The sequence below is a fragment of the Geospiza fortis genome, unplaced genomic scaffold (genome assembly GCF_000277835.1).
Source record: "Geospiza fortis unplaced genomic scaffold, GeoFor_1.0 scaffold84, whole genome shotgun sequence".
Classification (NCBI taxonomy): Eukaryota; Metazoa; Chordata; class Aves; order Passeriformes; family Thraupidae; genus Geospiza; species Geospiza fortis.
In genome coordinates this window covers 2,168,156-2,186,424 of record NW_005054363.1, presented here as the reverse complement: position 1 = coordinate 2,186,424, position 18,269 = coordinate 2,168,156, and the positions used below count along the sequence as shown (strand labels likewise).

The window sequence follows — 18,269 nt, the reverse complement described above, 5'->3', positions numbered from 1 at the left end:
TACATTGTCTTTAGTCAAAGGTACTGTTTCAAATTGTAGTTTTAGGAACTTGTTATTCCAGTATTTTCCTTTAGCCGTTGCAAGGATTTTTAGCGCTTTCTGGAATCTGCATCATATTGCCCTATTTTTTCACATCTATTGAGAAATCTGCCTAGTAAACAATGGTGGCTTCAAGAATTTCAGTGTAATCAGTTCTGCACTTTTAGCCTTTTATGGCTAAGTAATTCTTACTGTACAAGTATATCAAGGCTGGGAAGCATCACCTAGTATATCTCAAAGAAAACTGAGAGTCTGTAGTAACTATATTTTGTATTTTTTGTAAGTACTTAACTGTATCATGTTATTCTGATGTTGCTTTAAATAAAAATTTAGAAAGCTTAATGTGAAGTTTCATTTATTGGAAGTAATATGTTTGTGGTGGCCTTAACAGGTGCCTCTGTACTGCTGTGATTGCTGACCTCTGTGTGGTATGTGTGTAATTTCACATCTCAGTACCTGCTTTTAGGCAGATCTAACAGGAATGAGAAATAGGCAGCAGCAGTATCTTGTTCCCCACCCATCCTTCTTACCTGTTCCTGCCATGTAACTTGTGTTGGATCTGTTGGCTGCATCATGACTTGGTTCATCTGGGAAACAAGTTTCCTCAATGTCTTCTCCTGTCCCTACCAAAAACAACCTTGAAAAGAGCAAACCCCAAACACTAACAGATCAGCCAGTTCTGACTTCTGTCTACGAAACTGCTGGGTCAGGTGCAAAAAAAATATAAATAAAAAAAGGGTAGACTTGGGTGGCCTAAAAACTGGGAGGTGAGGGGAGAGAAAAGTACCATAGGTTTTGGTAATGGCTTACTTCTAGATTAGCTGTAACATGAAGCCCTGTAATTAGTTTGACCATACAGATGAGGATGACACACTATTGCTTTCTAACCGTATGTAATCTTGTGTCAAATGTCCTTCTGTAACTTGTGCATTAACTGCCGCACTTCTTGCTGCAGGCCTCTGAAATAGTGAAAAAGAGAGTATTAGTGTGGCATTGAGGTGTAAAACTTCTGCTGCTGTTGCTGCAAAGGGGAGGTCCAACTGTGCCTTGCTAGCGGCCCCAGGGGCTGTTGGAACTTCCAGTCAAGTAGTTCAGCTCACTGAGTGGGTAGGGGACTAATCACATCTTTTTTATTTATATTTTTAAATCTTTTGTCTTAAGGATTCGAGCATTGTACACTGATGGTTCAGATTAGTCTAAAGTTTTATGCAAGCCCACTGCCAATATATTGTTTATGGAGGCTCTTCCATCAGCCAGCCAGCAGTAGAGGTTAAAAAAGAGTGTGTGTGTGTCTGTGTGTATGTGTTTATGTTTAGGCTTAGGTGCATTAGTTTTTTGGGCTGGTTCCCCATTTTTTTGCACAGATACACTTCCTGGCACAAAGCTTTTCATCTAGAATGTGATTAGTCCTGGGCTGCCAACCTGTTGATCTGATGTTCTCATGAACCTCCAAAACATTTTGGTTTTTACACAGTTACTTTACATAGTTACTGTGTTTTTGTTGCATCTTGAATATGAATGTTAGGTAGTCTGTATTGCTCAGTTGACTTTATTTTATTTAAGTATACTTTGGCATTTATGCAGCTTTTTGGGTCAAATTACTTATTCTAAGTGTCTGTGTGCTCTGTATGCACATAGTGGTATAAAAGCAGAGGAGTCACATTCTTTACACTTAAGGGACATTATGGCATGTTGCAAAATGTGTTAGTAAGCATTTTTAAATGGTTGAATGTTGAACTTTCAGAAAGTTGGTTAGACTCAGAAATACTGAACTTCAAAAGGGAAGTTGCCCAGTTAATAGGTTTAAGGACTGTAGTAGTTCTAAAACATTGCAGTTCTTGTATTCAGTAGCCAGTGTGTTCAAACAAATTCTTAAGGTTCTTTCTTTATACTGTTAAATTCTGTGCTGTTGCATAACAGTTGGAATAAAATGATCATTTGGAGGCACTGAGCTTTCACCTTTTTTGCTTCCTTCAGTAGTTCCTTGAAGCAACAACTTCTAACAGCAAAATAAAAACATAAAAGAAGAAGGGAGAATGGAAGTTATTTATGTGAATATAAGGTGTTTTTACCAGTAATTAGGTCAGGGTAAAATTTGTAAAGACAAAAACTAAAAAATAATTAAGAATTTCCAGAAAAAAATATGTGTTGTTGGGACTGGAATGATGAGCTTGACAGAAATCTGACTTGAAGATTCTGAGCTGTTGTAGGGTTGATACATGTGTACAATGCCATCAGTGGTAAGAGTTTTGAAGAAGGATTAGCCTATGTGGGTCTGTAAAGGGAGTAGTGGAATTTAGGTTGATACATGTGTACAATGCCATCAGTAGTAAGAGTTTTGAAGAAGGATTGGCCTATGTGGCCTATCTGTGTTCTGTAAAGGGAGTAGTGGAATTTAATAGCATGTGAATGCAAAAGGGGTAGGAAAAGAGGGTTATAGGTTGATGGGGTGTAGAAGATGTTGGAAGTTGTAGTAAGTGGTAAAAAAGGGATTAAACTGATAAATGGATTGATATCTGAGCTAAGAAGTAAATCTGATTTGTAACTTCCATTTTGAATTAAATTTGATGTAATGGGTAAACAGGAACACATGTAAGCATTAGAGCAATTTTTGGGCAATGGAGAAGAAGGGGTTTTTGTTGGAATTTTTCTGGTATAGAGAGGGGAATAATTATAAACCCACTGAGTCCTATTGATGTTAACTACTCCAGTGAGGAAGGTTTAAGATACACAGGTGTAGGGTGACATTTTTGTGGGGAGGAAATTGCTAATCTCAGTATTTGTTGGCTGCAAGGTTCTTTTGTTAGATGTAATACAATTTATCTGAGGTAAAGAATTCTGTGAACTAATTTACTTTTGGTTCCCATTTCCTGATTCGTTTTTGCTTCCAGTTTTCTGGTTTGGGGCCTTGTACAGTTCATCAATAACTGTATCAGTATCAGTAAAATTCAGTTCCATTTGGAGCTTTGATTATGGGTTACATTTTTGTCTTGGTAACTGTTTATAAGAGGTGAGTAGATGGTCTGTTGGGATTATCATAGGACCACATAAGTAATTTAGCACTTAAAGAGATACACACATTAGTCTTTGTGTGTCTCTGTATGTGGACTTCCTGGGAGAAGATTTACCCCAGTTATTAGTAAGGTTTACCCCCCCCGCAAAAGGCAGTAGCTTGGTAGATATGGTTATGAAGTATTTATCTACCTGGAAGATCGGGAAGGGAAGGATGAATCTTGTCAGTCTTACTAAGAATAAAAAATGTAACAGTTAACAGGCTAGTGGCTGTAAGAGGCAGGATTTTTCCATCTTCCACCACTGTGTTATGAAGCAAGGAAAGTGGCTGTAGGCAGGTGGGAGGAGGAAGAGTATGAGTTTGTGTACACTTAATGTTCCAAAGTAGTGGTTACTCATTCCTTTATCAAGTGAAATATGTGCTGTTCTTCTGTTGTTGTGCAAGTTTCTTGAATTTACTAGCTAGGAGCTAGTTTTGCAGCCAATTCAATAAATATATGTCTGTTTGATTCCACTGTAATGTATTTTGGTAGAAAGTTACAGATCCAGATTGCCCACTAATTTGCAGCTCTGAGAAATCATGTGCTTAATATGACATGCCTAGGCTAGTGACAGCTGGGCTATAAAGAATCATTTCTATGGTGGAAGGGCATGTGCCCAGGAAATGTGCCAAGGAGGCTGTGAATATGGACACTGTTAGAGATGACTCACTTTAGGAAAAACATGTAGCTCGTGGCTTTAGCATGTTGGCATGCAAACACAAAAGTCTGCTAAATGCTCTGCAGAAAGAATCTTTTTTCAGCACTGTGACAGAACATTCATTGTTGTGGGTTTTTTTGCAAGCAAGTGGCTCTGCAAGCTCTCCTACTACTAGCTTGTGGCAAAAAGGATGCATTTAAAGGTTAATTGTATACTGCTGTGGTGATTGCAAGAGGTAATTGTTGAAGAGTGTCTGCTGCCTTAGATAGTAGAGTTGACTAGTATATGTGTCTAGGAGTTGAAATGTGACATTTTTTCTTGAGATCTGAAGAAGGCAGGAGTTTCAGAGGATTGGAGAATGATTCCAAAGGCAAACAGCTTTTTTTATACATGTATACATGCATAAAATACTGTATACTGAGATGATTCTGCTTAGTCCGAAGTGTCATGTTACCTGTGTTTTTCATGGACTTCACAGAGTCCAAACTGGAACGTGCAGTTCTTCTCTTTACCTAGTTTCTGTTCTGCATTGGCTACCCACCAGATGCCTTTATTTCTTCCTTTGTGGTTGAACATGTTAGATGGCTGACAAACCTTGATGAAAGGACATAAATGCGCCACATGCAAAACCACAATGATTTCTTTGATTGCAGGGACCTTTTGGCCAGCTTGCAGTAAGGACTTGTGTTTAGAAGAGAACCTTTGAGCTCATCTGTATCTCCCTCCCCTCAAAGGGATGGCAGCCCCAGGACAGCTAGCATTCATCCTGACGCCAAGAGACTTCAAAGGAGGTAAGCGCCTCAGAAACGCTCCCCAGACAAAACACTTGTCAGTCCTGCACCCCAGCCTGGCAATATTCTTTACTACAGCACTGCCATCATTCATGGCTCCTTTGGGAACAATTTTTTGAGAACTCTATGGGGCCTCAGCAGCTGCTTGCAGCCCCCTTAAGATTCACAAAGTTGTCCATTGCTGTCGATTCACTTAACAACGTGCCCCCAGTGAAAGGGAAAAAGACATGCTACATTTCTGGAGTATAACTCAGACATATGCTCCCCTCATTCCCTTAGTTTTTTTTTTCATATTTTGGATGAGGTCCAAACTTGCGCTTTTCTAAATTCTTCTTCCTTAAGGTTAAAGTTGGAGGAAGAAAAAAAAGAAATCAAAATCAAATGCTACTTACTTCACACAGTTTTAAACACATATTTAAAATAGATTTCTGAATTAGCTCTTTATATCCAGATGATTTCCACCTAATTCTTTGTGTGCTTAAATTTCTAGTGAGCATTATTCCAGAAAGTTTCTGTGGAAGTAAATTGTGGCATTTTATTCTCCCTGAGGGAAATACGTCCTTTGGAATGACTTTTCCTGTTAGATATGCTACCTACATGAAGCACAGCCTTCCAAATACCTGTGGAAAAGTAATTTAGTAAAGAAAGCAATTTACAATAAATAGAAGTTTACTTTGATAGTGTAAATATCAAAATGCCAATTGTAGCTTTTAAAAATCTATTGTTTTGTAAAAGCAAACTTTTCAGGGGTGACATCGACCCCTTCTCCAGCTAATTCAGGGGAATTGAGTGAATACTCAGCTCTAGATCTTTCTTTTCACATTCTTATTCCAGTATATAATATATATTATGTATATTCTGTGTTTATATATGTATACATATATATAAAATTATATATTCCAGTATATTCTTATTATATGAAAACTAAGAATATTACTGGAATCATAAGGAAGAACCTTCTAGGGGTTTTGCTGTGTTGGGTTTTTTCTTTTTTTCTTTTTTTTTTTCCTTTAGTAAAGATGACCGTATGTTTACTAAACAGCTACTATTTTTTTTTCTAAGGGTGTGGACTTGGAGAGTATAGTTGGCGCTCAGACTATTGAAGCTTTAGTATATTCAAATATATTGAGGTACTGAAGAAGTAGATTGTCCTGGAAAATAATGTCCTTCCTAATTCTGCACTGACATATGTGGAAATGAAGGCAACTTTTCTTTCCCTCATTTGATCTGCCTTTTACTGTCAGTGAAAGTGGAGGTGGCTGTGTTTATTTTGTTGGGGTGGGGGTTTTTTTGTTTTTTTTTTTCCTTTATTTTGTGTGTGTGTGTGTGTTTTGTTTTCTTTTTGGGTGGGGAACATAATTTTAAATAAGTTTGGTCTTATGCCTGCTTCTCTAGAAATTCAGTAAGGAAGAGTAGAAATAGGACTGAGAATTGCTAGACTGCTTTCTAGTCTAAAAGTGTCCGTTGATGGACATCTCCTCTGGTAAAATGAGAGACCTAGCTATAGATGGGAAGTATTATATTGTTTGGAGACTCTGGAATTAATGAAATACTTTAAAAAATATTTTAAAGGTAAATGTAGTTACTCCTCCTTGTCAGTTTTTCCTGGAAGAAGCTGATATTCAAAGCAACATTCTTGCTCTTTCAAATTGAGATTAGAACTCAAAATTAGGAAGCAAAATCAATTTTAACTGTTTTCTTTAGTAACAGTTTTAACTGTTAACAGTTTTAAACTGTTTTCTTTAGTAGTGTACCAGATGATCTTCTTCAGAATGGCAAGATTTTTAGTCATACTTCCGTGATTAATAGTTTATCTTAGTCTGTATTCCGTACCATCTGCTTTTGCTCCTCTTACACCTCAAAATCCCAAGGTAGTATATGAATTTGCAAGGTTAAAGATAACTAATTCATGGCATCTGTTGGTGTTTCAGTACTTTTTCACCTTTCTAAGAAAATGGGACAGTACTTGAAGACTCTGCTCTAAAGCATGGATTGTTAATTGTGTCAGCATGGGGAGGGAGAGGACAATTTATCCAGAGGATGTCTTTGGTGGCATACCTGTGTATGTGTAGTGCTGTTACCTCATAAATAATAGTTTTTCTTGTTCTTTGAAACCAATGGTTGTCTTTCTGCACCATCTGATTTTCAAATGCTTTGAAAAAAGTGTCTTCAGAAAATACTAGAGCTTGGTTTTACTTAATGAAATCTCTAATAACATAAGCAAATAGCTTTCAAATAACACACCAACCTATACAATTTTGTGTTGTTGTTGTAGTAGGAGGAATTAGATAGAAAATCATTAGCAGACAATTAGGTTGTCAAAGAAAAGCTCAAATGAAGGATTAGGTACACTGTGAAACTCTGTGCTTCATGGAAAGTGTTGGAGTAATGGTGATATTCTTATTCCTTATTAATGAGGCTAAAAATTTTCTGTTCTTTCAGAAAATGGAGATATGGAAAGAAAAATACAGCGCTTACTGAGATTGCCTTCAAGAACAAACTATACTGTCTTAGAAAGATGATGTGAATTAGCATAGAAAGATTTTTTTTTCCTGACTTTGTTTCTGCCAAGGCAATTCCACAAAGTTTTGAAAACATTGTAAACTTTCCTGAAACTGTTTAGCAGCTGTAGGACTGGAGTTTTGGAGTAATAGGATTGATTTGTCCATTTGCAGTGTAAAGGACTTTATTTACTACTTAAACTAACAGAATTGGGTACCTATAATGTTCAAATTTTGGAGAAACTTAATGTGAATATCTGACTTCTGGTATCAGTGATTCTATCCCTTGTCAAATCCTTGCTGTCTGTTGAAAGAATTATTCTGTGGCATTAAGCAATCAGACTGGCATCTGGATAGACTGCTTGAAGTTCAGGGGTGCATTGCTTACCTTCTGTCCCTTTCCATGGATTGTGTACTGAAAAGAATGGAGTGAAAGCAGATAGTGATATGCTACTCATTCTGTGCTGTTAACATATGGCAGCACTGGGTGTAGTTCTGATTTGATTTAAATTGAGTCAAAAATATATAATATGTGTGTGTGCATATATATATGTGATATTTAAAACTAGTCAAAAAATGACAAGAATTGAGGCCATGAATTGTATTCATTAGCAAAATTGTTCATTTGCTGAATAACAGCAATAGCCATCTTGTACTTACTCCTGAAGAACTCAATTTTGGCAGCTGGTATCTGTTCTAATAATAATCTGTGGGTCTATAAATAGAACAGTCAGCTAGTGGAAAGTTTGCAAATCCTGATTAATTTCACAGATGTAATGGCAATGCATCAACTCACAGGTGTCCTCTCTCTAAAGCCCTAAATAATTATTTTCTTGTATGTGTATTATTTGTTATGATAGGATGAGCTCCAGGGCAAGGACATTTACAGTGTTTTGGAGGTCTTGATGTTTCTTGATACACGTTTTCAGACCTTTATTGTTGATGAAAGTTTTGGAAGCAGGAACCAAAAATACATAAATGCCATTTCCTGTCATTGCCCAAATGCATCATTTATGGCATGATACAGATCGTAACTTTTTGTGCCTGATCTCTATCTTTTTTGTAATTTCCCAATGTCCACATGTGTTAATAAATAAAGAGCTCAAATACCAGTGTTGTTCTTAATGTATAATAATCTAGTGGCTACAGTTGTGGCTTGGATTGAAAGGAGAGGGTGAAGAAACAAGATGGTGCCTGAAGCTGTGCTTGATGACTGTGAGGAAAGGAAGGCACTTTGAAGAATTCACATATGTGAACTATTGTATCCCTTAAGGTATAGTTCTCTGGTTAATCATTCTTCCTCTTGTTATGAAGGGTGTCAGGGCCATAAATGTTTTCAGACTCATTTTAGACAGGTAGTTTGTGTTTCTGTCTCTGATGGGTTACATGGCTTGTTTTGGGGCAGGCCCTTCTTTTATTGTGCTTGTGGAGTGGGTGAAAGCATCTTTGGCATTACATGATTCTGCCACCTGGTGGCTTTGACAAACAGCAGGGCTTCAGATGCACTTAAAAACAAGAGAGTGATTAGATCCTGAAAAAAATCCTTTTTTCTTTCAAAAATGGAGGGAATCAGTTAGAAAAGTGGCTTAAAGTAGTTATGGAAGATGAGATACATGATGTCTGCATCTCGTTTTTCAAGTTGAGCATTTAAGAATCAGTATTTAAAAAAACTCTGATTACTGCGCCTGTCAGGCTTCTCTGGGTTTTTAAATATGAGATTAACAGAAGACAAATCTCCATGTAATGGTAACTACTTGCAGCAAGAATGCAATTTAGAGAAGTTATCATGTTGTGTACATTGTGTATTTCTAGGTTCTTTTGATCTGGTTTCTTATGCTTGGAGAATTACAAATATCAATACTAAATTTATATCAGTACTGAAATATAAGAGTCTTTTCCTGGCCCTTATTACTTTGGCATAACTGAAAAATTTATTAAACAAATTACCACATCTCAAGCTATGCAGTGAATATCAGTTTTGGTACTAGTCTGTTCTTTTCAGTTGAAGTTGTGTCCTTTCGTTTTTCTGTATTTGAGGTTTTTCTTCTAAAGCAGTGATGGTAAAATTTCTGTATATATGTCAATTTAGCAAATCTGTTGTATTATTTCAATCAAATATAGTATTTCTAGCTTCTGATTGTTCATAGGTGTTTTAATGCTTGCAAATAGAGATTCTAAGTGAAGTCTGGACGCGGCTTGTGTCCATAACTAAACAAGCTTTTTACACATGTTTATAAATATACTTTGTTCTGCTGCTAATTGCGTACCCTAAATTTAAGGTGGGAAATGCCTTTTCTCACAATGAATTCAAGTTGGGAAATTCTCTTTCTTACAACAGGTATGGGGAGATTTTATTTCACTTAAAAACAAATATATGCTTACTGTTGTTACTACAGTTTTCAAATTGCACAGGTCATTCAGTGCACTTACTTCAGGGTCCTTCCAGTCCTTTTTTTTTGTGACTGTGTTAGGTTTTCCTCTGCAGTCTCTCCTTCCCACAAGAAAGGAGATTTAGAAACAATTTCATCAGTACATACTTGAGTTGATTGCTTTAGCTTGGTCTCTCCTGTATAATATCATTGTGTAAGAAATGTGTGTGTTCTTCACATAAAAGAAATACAAAGCATCTCTGAAGGTAGGCCTCTCCCATGTTTATTCAGATTTTTTTTAACTTTGTAAGGACTTACAAACAAGCAAAACTTATTATCCAGCATTAACAAAACAGATGTTAATCTGTTTTATTATCCAGCATTAACAAAACAGATGACTGGGGATACAAACATCATATAGCCAACTCAGGACACATGGTAATCTTGATTTCTTGTTTCTGTAGGTCTTCTGTCTTCCTCAGATTTCAGTTAAAATGTACCTTTGAGATTCTATATGAGTTTTTTGGTGGATGGCCTTCTTTTTTCTCCAGTGTACAGTCTTCAATTTTTATGTACTAGAAATTCTTTACCTACTGTACCTGCACTTATTTTGCAAGTACTTTCATGGTATGGAAGTAACTTGATGAAGGAAACTTCATCGGAGCTGAAGTTGCTATTGTAAAGTTTTCTGTGGTTTCAGAGTTAAAATCAGAAGTCAGACCTCAAGAAGAGCAACCATAGTTTGGAAAGGATCTACAGAAACTCTTTTAAAAAAGTTTCTTCTAGCTGTGTCTTTCTTCAGTTTCATAGTATCAGAGGAAAACCCCTTGTTCTTGCTGCAAAAAAAAAGGAAATATTCCATGTGCCCTCATTAATCTGCTTCTAATTTTATAGAGAAATAATAACTCTAAATTTGGATGGATGACTCACCATGGCTTCACTGTATTTTGAAGAAAATTCAGTGCTGTGTTGTGGCTGATGCTTAGTAGAAGAAAATTCTTCTTGTTTCAGATCTTAAAGTGAAGCACTGAATGTTGCTAGTGTCAGTATATAAATGTAGTATCTTCTTGAGAGTGTAAGTGATTATGTGTAATATATAATTACTAATCTAGGCTATGGAAGAAAATATAGTGCTTTCAGAGTTCTCTTTGAGAGCAAAAGGAGAATGTATACTGAAGAGGGTGAGAAGTTCAAACAAAAAAAGAATTTGGGCAGCTTTAAAATGGAAAGAGACAGTAGGTGTTAGGGAATGTAAGGCATGCCAGAGATACTCAGAAAAGAAGGAGAGGAGGCCTGTTGCTATGGTGATGCCAAAGTCAATTGATAGTAGCTCTGTGCTGGCCTTGTGCTGTTGTTACAAGGCATTATCTCTGGTTTTCATGGCCAGGTTTTGGTACTGGGGGGCCACAGGGGCAGCTTCTGTGAGAAGCTGCTGGAAGCTTTCCCCAAGTCCCATAGAGCCAGTGCCAGCTGGCTCTAGGGTGGGTGTGCTGCTGGCCCAGGCTGAGCCCCTAAGTGACTGTGGCCTTTGGGATAACAGATTTAAGAAGGGAGGAGAAAACCTGCACAGCTGCAGCTGGACAGAGGAGTGAGAATAAGTGAGAGGAACAGCAAGCACCAAGGTTGGTGGAGAAGGGGCAGGGAGCAGGTGCTCCAAATGCTGGAGCTGAGGTTCCCCTGCAGCCCCTAGTGTAGACCGTGGTGAGGCAGCTGTGCCCCTGCAGCCCATGGAGGTTCAGTGGGACCACAGAGATCCACCTGCAGCCCATGGGGGACACCCACACCACCCACACGGGTGGAGGTGCCTAAATGAGACTGGGACCCTGTGGGAAGCTCGCTCTGGAGCAGGCTCCTGGCAGGACTTCTGGCCTTATGGAGAGATGAACCCACTCTAGAGCAGGTTTGGCAGGACTTATGATACTGTGGGAGACCTACAGGCTGTTCCCTAAGGACTGCACCCTGGAAAGGACCCACACTGGAGCAATTAATGAAAAAGTGCAGGCTGTGGGAAGGACTCACGTTGGAGAAGTCCCTGGAGGACTGTCTCCTGTGGGAGCAGGGCAGGAGTGTGAGGAGCCCTCCCTCTGAGGAGGAAGGAGTGGCAGAGACATGTGATGAACTGAGCATGATCCCCATCCCCATTTCCAGTGGGGAGAGGAGATGGAGAAATTTGGAAGTGAAATTTAAGCCCATGGAGAAGGGGCTAGGGGGAATGGGTTTTAAGATTTGGTTTTATTTTTCATTATTCTACTCTGATTTGACTAGTAAGAAATGAAACTGATGTCCCCATTTTTACTCTGCTTTGCCCATGAGGGCAGCTGGAGATTGTTCTCTCCCTGTCCTTACCTCAGCCTATGAGCCTTTTGCTGTATTCTCTGTCCCATAGCCAGGTGAGGAAGGGAGTGACAGAGTGCTTTTGAGGGATAGCTAGCATCCAAGCCCCCACAGACATAAAGTCAGTATATATAGTTGTTGGCTCTAAAATCAAATACATATTGAGAAATTCATTACAGCTGTCTTATCGAAAGGATTTATTTGCATCTTCTGTCTACAATAGATGTAGATTTTATATAAGAAAGCTTAAAAAAATTCCAAAAAGAATTAAGGAAAGGTGATAGTAAGATTTGCTACTATAGTAATTAAATTTATTTGAGTACAACATATGAATCTGTTCAGATACTTCATATGAATGATGGAAACTTTGAAAATAAAAACCCAAAACCATCGATGAAGTTGAGTAATATTTCTGAGGCAAGGGAGAACTATAGAGAATTAAAAATAACTTTGAATATAAGGATCCAGATAAAAAGATGGCATAATTGTAATAGATTGCTATTACTTAGCTTTACACAGGGATACAGATACAGTTTTGTGTGTGTGTTTGTTAACTGTATTTCCATACTTCGTTTGTTTTAAAATGTAGAATTACTGAGTTCAGTGGATCAATGGCTTTTGTATTGTAAATTCAGACATGTGGCCTCAGGCAGCTGATGATGAAAGTTTCAGGAGCAAAGACTAGTTGATCTAGAAAAACAATTGAAATGATAAATGATGATTTTAAAAGACTGAGTAATATAACATGTAGTAGTGTAATTGTGTTATACAGTTGTGCAACTGTGTAATTAAAATGATGTTCTTAAATATTTATGTGAGTTATTTTCTACTTCTAATTTCTAGTTTTCAGCCTGAGAATTTGGTACCTAGCATTCTAGAGAGTTTCTCTTTTGGGAAACTATATCTTATTTTGAGTTGTTACCTCTTTGAATCCTTGAGATAATAGAAAAGGGAAGACACAACTCATGTTGACATCTGTGTGAGGTGTTGTGGATGTTTGGGCGTTTTTCCCTTTTTTTTTTTTTTTTCTTTTTCCCTTCTTTTCTTCACTGTTCTTGAAAAGGGTCAAGGGATCTGTTTGCTTCCTTTACCTTGTTCTTTCCCAACCAGGCATTTCCTGTGAACTAGGAAGTAGTGATGCAGTTGCATGTTTGTGTTTAAGTTACTATTAAAATGAAGTGCAAGTTGTGAATACTCTGTAAATTTCATAAAGCTTTAAAACACATTTTATCAGCAAAATATAAACTTTTGATCAAGTTTAGGCTGACTCACTATAAGACACATCTCAGTAATGTTCTTGTTCTGGAACTGCTAGGACCTGGAGCCTTGAAGGGACAGGAAAAACATGTAAAAGTTTTAGCAGAAAAACAAGTATTTCAGTACTGCAAGAGACTCTATCAAGATGGGTTACAGTTCTTGGAATATTTGTGGTGTCTGCAAGAACGTAAGCACTATCAGGATGTTGTCTCTCAGTACTGAGCTAGATTATATTTTTTAATTACTCTTTTTTCCTAAAATTCGTGTTCTGGCTCTCTTGAAATATTTTTAACAAGACTGTGTTTGTCAAATAGCATGAGTGGATTCTTGAAGAAAGGTATCTAAATTTAGCTGAATCTCTGTGTTAAAAATAGTGGATGAAGAAGGAACCCTAATCCAGGGTCTTATCTAAAAATAGTACGGTATGTGTAACTGGAGGTAGGAAAAATGCACATTTACCTACAGCAGGAGCCCAGAGAGGGGGTGGATGCAATGAAGTACAAATATAATAATGACTGGAAGACTTAAGTGAGTCCTAAGGGCTAAAATTTTAATCCTTCAGAGGATTTAGATGAAGTTATGTCCTGCAATACATTTACCAGTTCTCTAAAAATTTGGATCCATGCTTACAGATGAGAATTCAGAGTCAGATGTCCTGGCTGTGAGCCATTATTTTTACATGAAGTTTTATTCTGTCGGATAAAGTAAATGAATATTGTTGCTATTTATGCACTCTTTGCTCTGAGAAATATCTGTATTATTATAGTAGAGGTCTTGTGAAAGTTTGGTACATACTGTAGAGGTGAAACTAACAAAGTGTAAAATAACTTGATAATCATAAAAACTAAACCAGCAGTGTGTTTTGTGCAGCAATTTCGTTTGAATACCTATGTAGTTGATTTGTGGCTTTGCTTTGTTGTGTGTTTTAGGGCTGGTACTGCAACGAAAAGCTGGGCTAACTGCTTCTCTTAGTGTATTTGGGAAAAAGATGCTGCTAACAGTGGAAAGAAATTATTGGGTCCAGTCTCCTTCTTTTCACACTGTGTTGTATATCTTGTGTTAAACAGTCCTGTAATATATACCAAGGTTTTCTTTAGGAATATAGCAGCTTGATGTTGTTGTTAGCTTTTCTTTTACTCGCTGGAGCTAGTAAGTTGTTATAGTCATCTTAAACAATCTTCGTTACTACTTTGCTTCTTCTTTTTTGAACAAAACTGTGCAAAGATTCTATACCATGTATCAGATGCATAAGCATTAGTGGAGAAAACCTACTTACTGTTCAAGAAAATGAAACAATGCAGAAAAATGAAGAATAAATCCTATTTCAATTTAAACTAGACAGGAGTCAAGCTTACTAAAGAAAATATTTTGAGATATCTGCACAAATAAAGATGATCAACAAAATCGAGATAATATTTTCTAAGGAAAGGAAATATGTTATATGTAACACTGTTTGATATTTGGAATGTCCATAATTGGAATTTTAAAATTAAAATGCATTCTCCTCCATGCACACACTCTTGAGTAAATAATCCAGAGATATTTTTGAAGAACAACTAAATGTTAGTGGTGTTTCAAAACTACAGGTAATTTCTTCATCAAAAAGAATGTGACAAGTCCCATTAATTTAAGTTATTATTTCTTTCTGTTTTTTTTTAACCTTAATACATTTTTTGGTTTTTTATTTTACAGGATACAAAATTATGGATAATAATGGAATATCTGGGTGGAGGCTCTGCCCTTGATCTAGTAAGTAAATTATGCATGTTTTTTTGTTACTTTACTTCACATAATTATATTCCTATCTTATAATTCTGGAAACTATAATAGATCACTTGACTGTGGCAATGTTCACTTTCAGGAAAGGATAAAAGTATTTGTCAATGCCAGAAAAATGTTATTTTCCATGAGGCATGACTGATTATTTGTGTAAATAGAAGGGAACTAAGCAACATAATATTGGAAGCAGGATATAAACATCTTAGAATGCTAATCTTCAGTCAGCCAGAGAGCACTAGTGCCTGAAAATTGTTTTTTGCATCTCTTAATTCTGCCGCCACAACTCTTATACAAGTTTATACATTTTAATGTATCTTCCTCACCACCCCCTTCCCCAAACAAATAAACAAAAGGTTCCTTGTTTGAAGTCTTTCTGAAGCCTAAACAGACAGCAATACAATTTAGGCTGGTATTAAAAATAATATTTCAAAGAAACAGAAGAAGCTCTGGACTCCATGGAGGGTAGAGAGGCCTTGCAAGGAGCCCTGGATGGACCAAAGGGCTGTGCAATCATCAAGGGTATGAAATTTAACAGAAGCAAGAGCCTCATTCTGCACCTGGGATGGAGTAGCCAGGTTTGAATTGGAATTCAGAGGGGTCAGTGCAGATCATATTTTCTGTAACTGGATGCTGACACTCACTTCAGCTATTAAAAAGCACCTAGGCCCCCTCCCATATGACACACCTCCTTATGTTCACTGTGGATTTAAAAACACTATTATAGAAATAATAATGCATGTTTTAAGTATGTGAAAATTGTTACCCAAACTGAGGCAGAATGTCTTTGTGGCAGAGTTTGCAGTTGTCAGATAGGATAACTGATAAATGCTTGAGGAAAGAGCAAAAGGAACAAGGTCACTGTGAAGGGATTCCTCTGGTGACATTCAGAACAGGAGTGGATATTAAATGTGGGCTTCTTGCAGTTGTGTATTTTTTAACCCATTTATACCTTTAGCTTCCATATCTGTTAGGAGTTCTGTGGCTGTGTAAAAATTCATGAAGTTCCCCATAAAGATATGATAAAAAAATGTGTATTTATTGTTGTGATCACTTTTTTCTTCCAGACAGAAGAGCAATTAGAAATTGGGTTTGCTTTTATAAATTAACTATTACTTTCTTTGTATAGGTATAAAAGAGAAGAATGAAAACACATGTTACCATATTTTCTTCTTTTTTTAAAATCTCACAAATTTCACTTGTGTGATGACTGTGTGTTTATTCTCTAAGTTTGTTGCCTAGAAATAGTTGAAAGTACTTGTTCACATCTTAAAATGTTATTGAAGAAATTTCACCCCAGAACTGAAATCATCCTGTAAGTGTCTGTTAAGCACCTTTTGTGTGCTTCATTAATTTTCAATTTGTGTTCTGCTGCACGTTCTCCTAGTTCTAAGATGCACATTATGGTTCTCAACTAGAACCTGGCATGCTTTGCCACATTTTCGTACTCGAGGCAAGGATTACCGAGATCCTGGAATTCTATGTTCAGAGTGCACACATGTCATTCTAGCTTGGTGTTTTCTGTACTTGAATATGCACTGGATGATTTCAAAGTCCTGCCTCACAAGAAAAAGTACATATAATGCAACTGCATGTACATTTTTGGTCAAACTTGGAGTATAGTTCAAATTGTGACCCAGGTACAAGTGCCAGTCTTCTCGGAATTGTTCAGTTTTCAGTAATTCCTCCTCACTATGGTGAGCTGAAGCTGACATAAGAGGTTTTTCCCCATTAGATGTGCTGTGTCATGTTACCACGTCTCAAACTGATGCTCACAGCCTGGCTGGAGCAAAGCTTTGAGAATGTCTTAGTGAGTTTCAGGTAGTGGTAATATTGTGGGTACTAGCAGAGCTAAGGAAAAGCAAATGAGATTATAACTAAAGCTGCAAAGATAAAGCAAATGCATTGTCACATGAAATATTACCTCTGTTGCTATGCATGAGGATTTCTGAGGGATGTACTATTTTTTATTTTTATCTGAAAATCCTTATCTGGAATGCTTTCCTTCTCACAGAATGAAGCTTTAGAGGTACAACTTTATGATTTTGCATTCAGTGAGTGCTATTGTGGGGTAAACTAGAATAGTGAAATATTTCCAATATTAACTGTTGGACACGAAAGTCTCCCTGGAGATGCCCTTATTGTTTAAGGACAGGGTTTAAGATGCCCTTACTGTCTCTCTGGGTAGTGACCTTTCCTCTGTTATTCTCACTTTTAGACTTCATATCACATGTAAAGAACTTTGGGATCATATAATGTTACTGATTCTTCTCATAAGAAAAATTACTTGGAATCTTTTAACAATTAGCAGATTTATATTTCCAGTATTACTTGAAAAATTTTAATGTTCTCTCAGTCTGTCAGTTTGAATTGAGTTTTAGAGAGTTTCTCAAAGTCCAGTGCAGTGCAGTACGTAGTCATAGACTGATGGATGTAGTACCTTGAATGTCTTAGCTTCTTGCTCAGGCTTTGAGATTTGGGTCCACATAGGGTCTGTGGAGCTGCACATCCAAGTTCAGTGTAATGTTAACAATCAGATGCTTTTCAAAGGCATAGTATATCTGACCACCATACCTGACCACAAAGCAATAACCTGAGGGTCTGTCTCTATGGCACCTTTAACAAATTTTACATAATATTTAAAATAAATTATTTCTTTGCCTATTGCTCATTAAGCCGTTTAGTTTAGAACTATGTATTTTAAAAAAGAGTATTTTGTTTTGTCTCACATTATGAAGTTAGAAAATTGGAAGTTTTGAGGGCTGACAGAAGGAGTACTTTCTTTTTGTAGTCACAGTGTTATTTCTGTTCTCTGTTTGTCCTTTTTTTATACATACTTAAACATTTCTTGCATCTCCTAGTTAGAGCCTGGCTCTCTTGATGAAACTCAGATTGCTACAATATTGAGGGAGATACTCAAAGGACTCGATTACTTGCATTCGGAAAAGAAAATCCACAGAGATATTAAAGGTAAAGTGTTTTATTATTTGTGATGAAAGAATATCAGAAGAACTCATGCAAACCTGTATGAGCACCCTTACATTGTCAAATGGTGTCACATATCTTAATTTCTGGTATTTCTCTTTATTCCAGCTGCTAATGTATTGCTGTCTGAACAAGGAGAAGTAAAACTGGCAGATTTTGGAGTAGCTGGGCAGCTAACAGATACACAGATAAAGAGGAATACCTTTGTGGGAACACCGTTTTGGATGGCACCTGAAGTAATAAAGCAATCAGCGTATGATTCAAAGGTGAGGTACTTCAAGGCATAACTAATGAGACCTTCCGTTTTCTAAATTGAATTGCATAAGTTGGTCTTCAGAATGCAGCTAATAACTTTGGCTGTGTCTACATGAGGATGTGTTCCAGTGACACCTAGCAGCTAAAAGCTGTTGGTGAGGAAAGATTTCCTAATTTGTATCTAAAGTTTAAGTTTCCTAGTTTATTAAGACAATCCAGATGGCAAAAAATGATACAGTATTCACGAGTGC

General features: G+C 37.0%; 1 protein-coding gene across 1 annotated transcript in view; it reads left to right on the top strand.

Annotated features, from left to right (window-relative positions):
* STK24 (serine/threonine kinase 24) overlaps positions 1-18,269 on the top strand; it is a 39,564-nt gene that overhangs the window by 8,246 nt on the left and 13,049 nt on the right. The window contains exons 3-6 of the mRNA XM_031059550.1: positions 4,404-4,541; positions 14,695-14,751; positions 17,640-17,748; positions 17,872-18,029. Coding sequence (XP_030915410.1) covers positions 14,716-14,751; positions 17,640-17,748; positions 17,872-18,029 — 303 coding nt within the window. The 5' untranslated portion in view covers positions 4,404-4,541; positions 14,695-14,715. The remainder of the gene's footprint in view (positions 1-4,403; positions 4,542-14,694; positions 14,752-17,639; positions 17,749-17,871; positions 18,030-18,269) is intronic.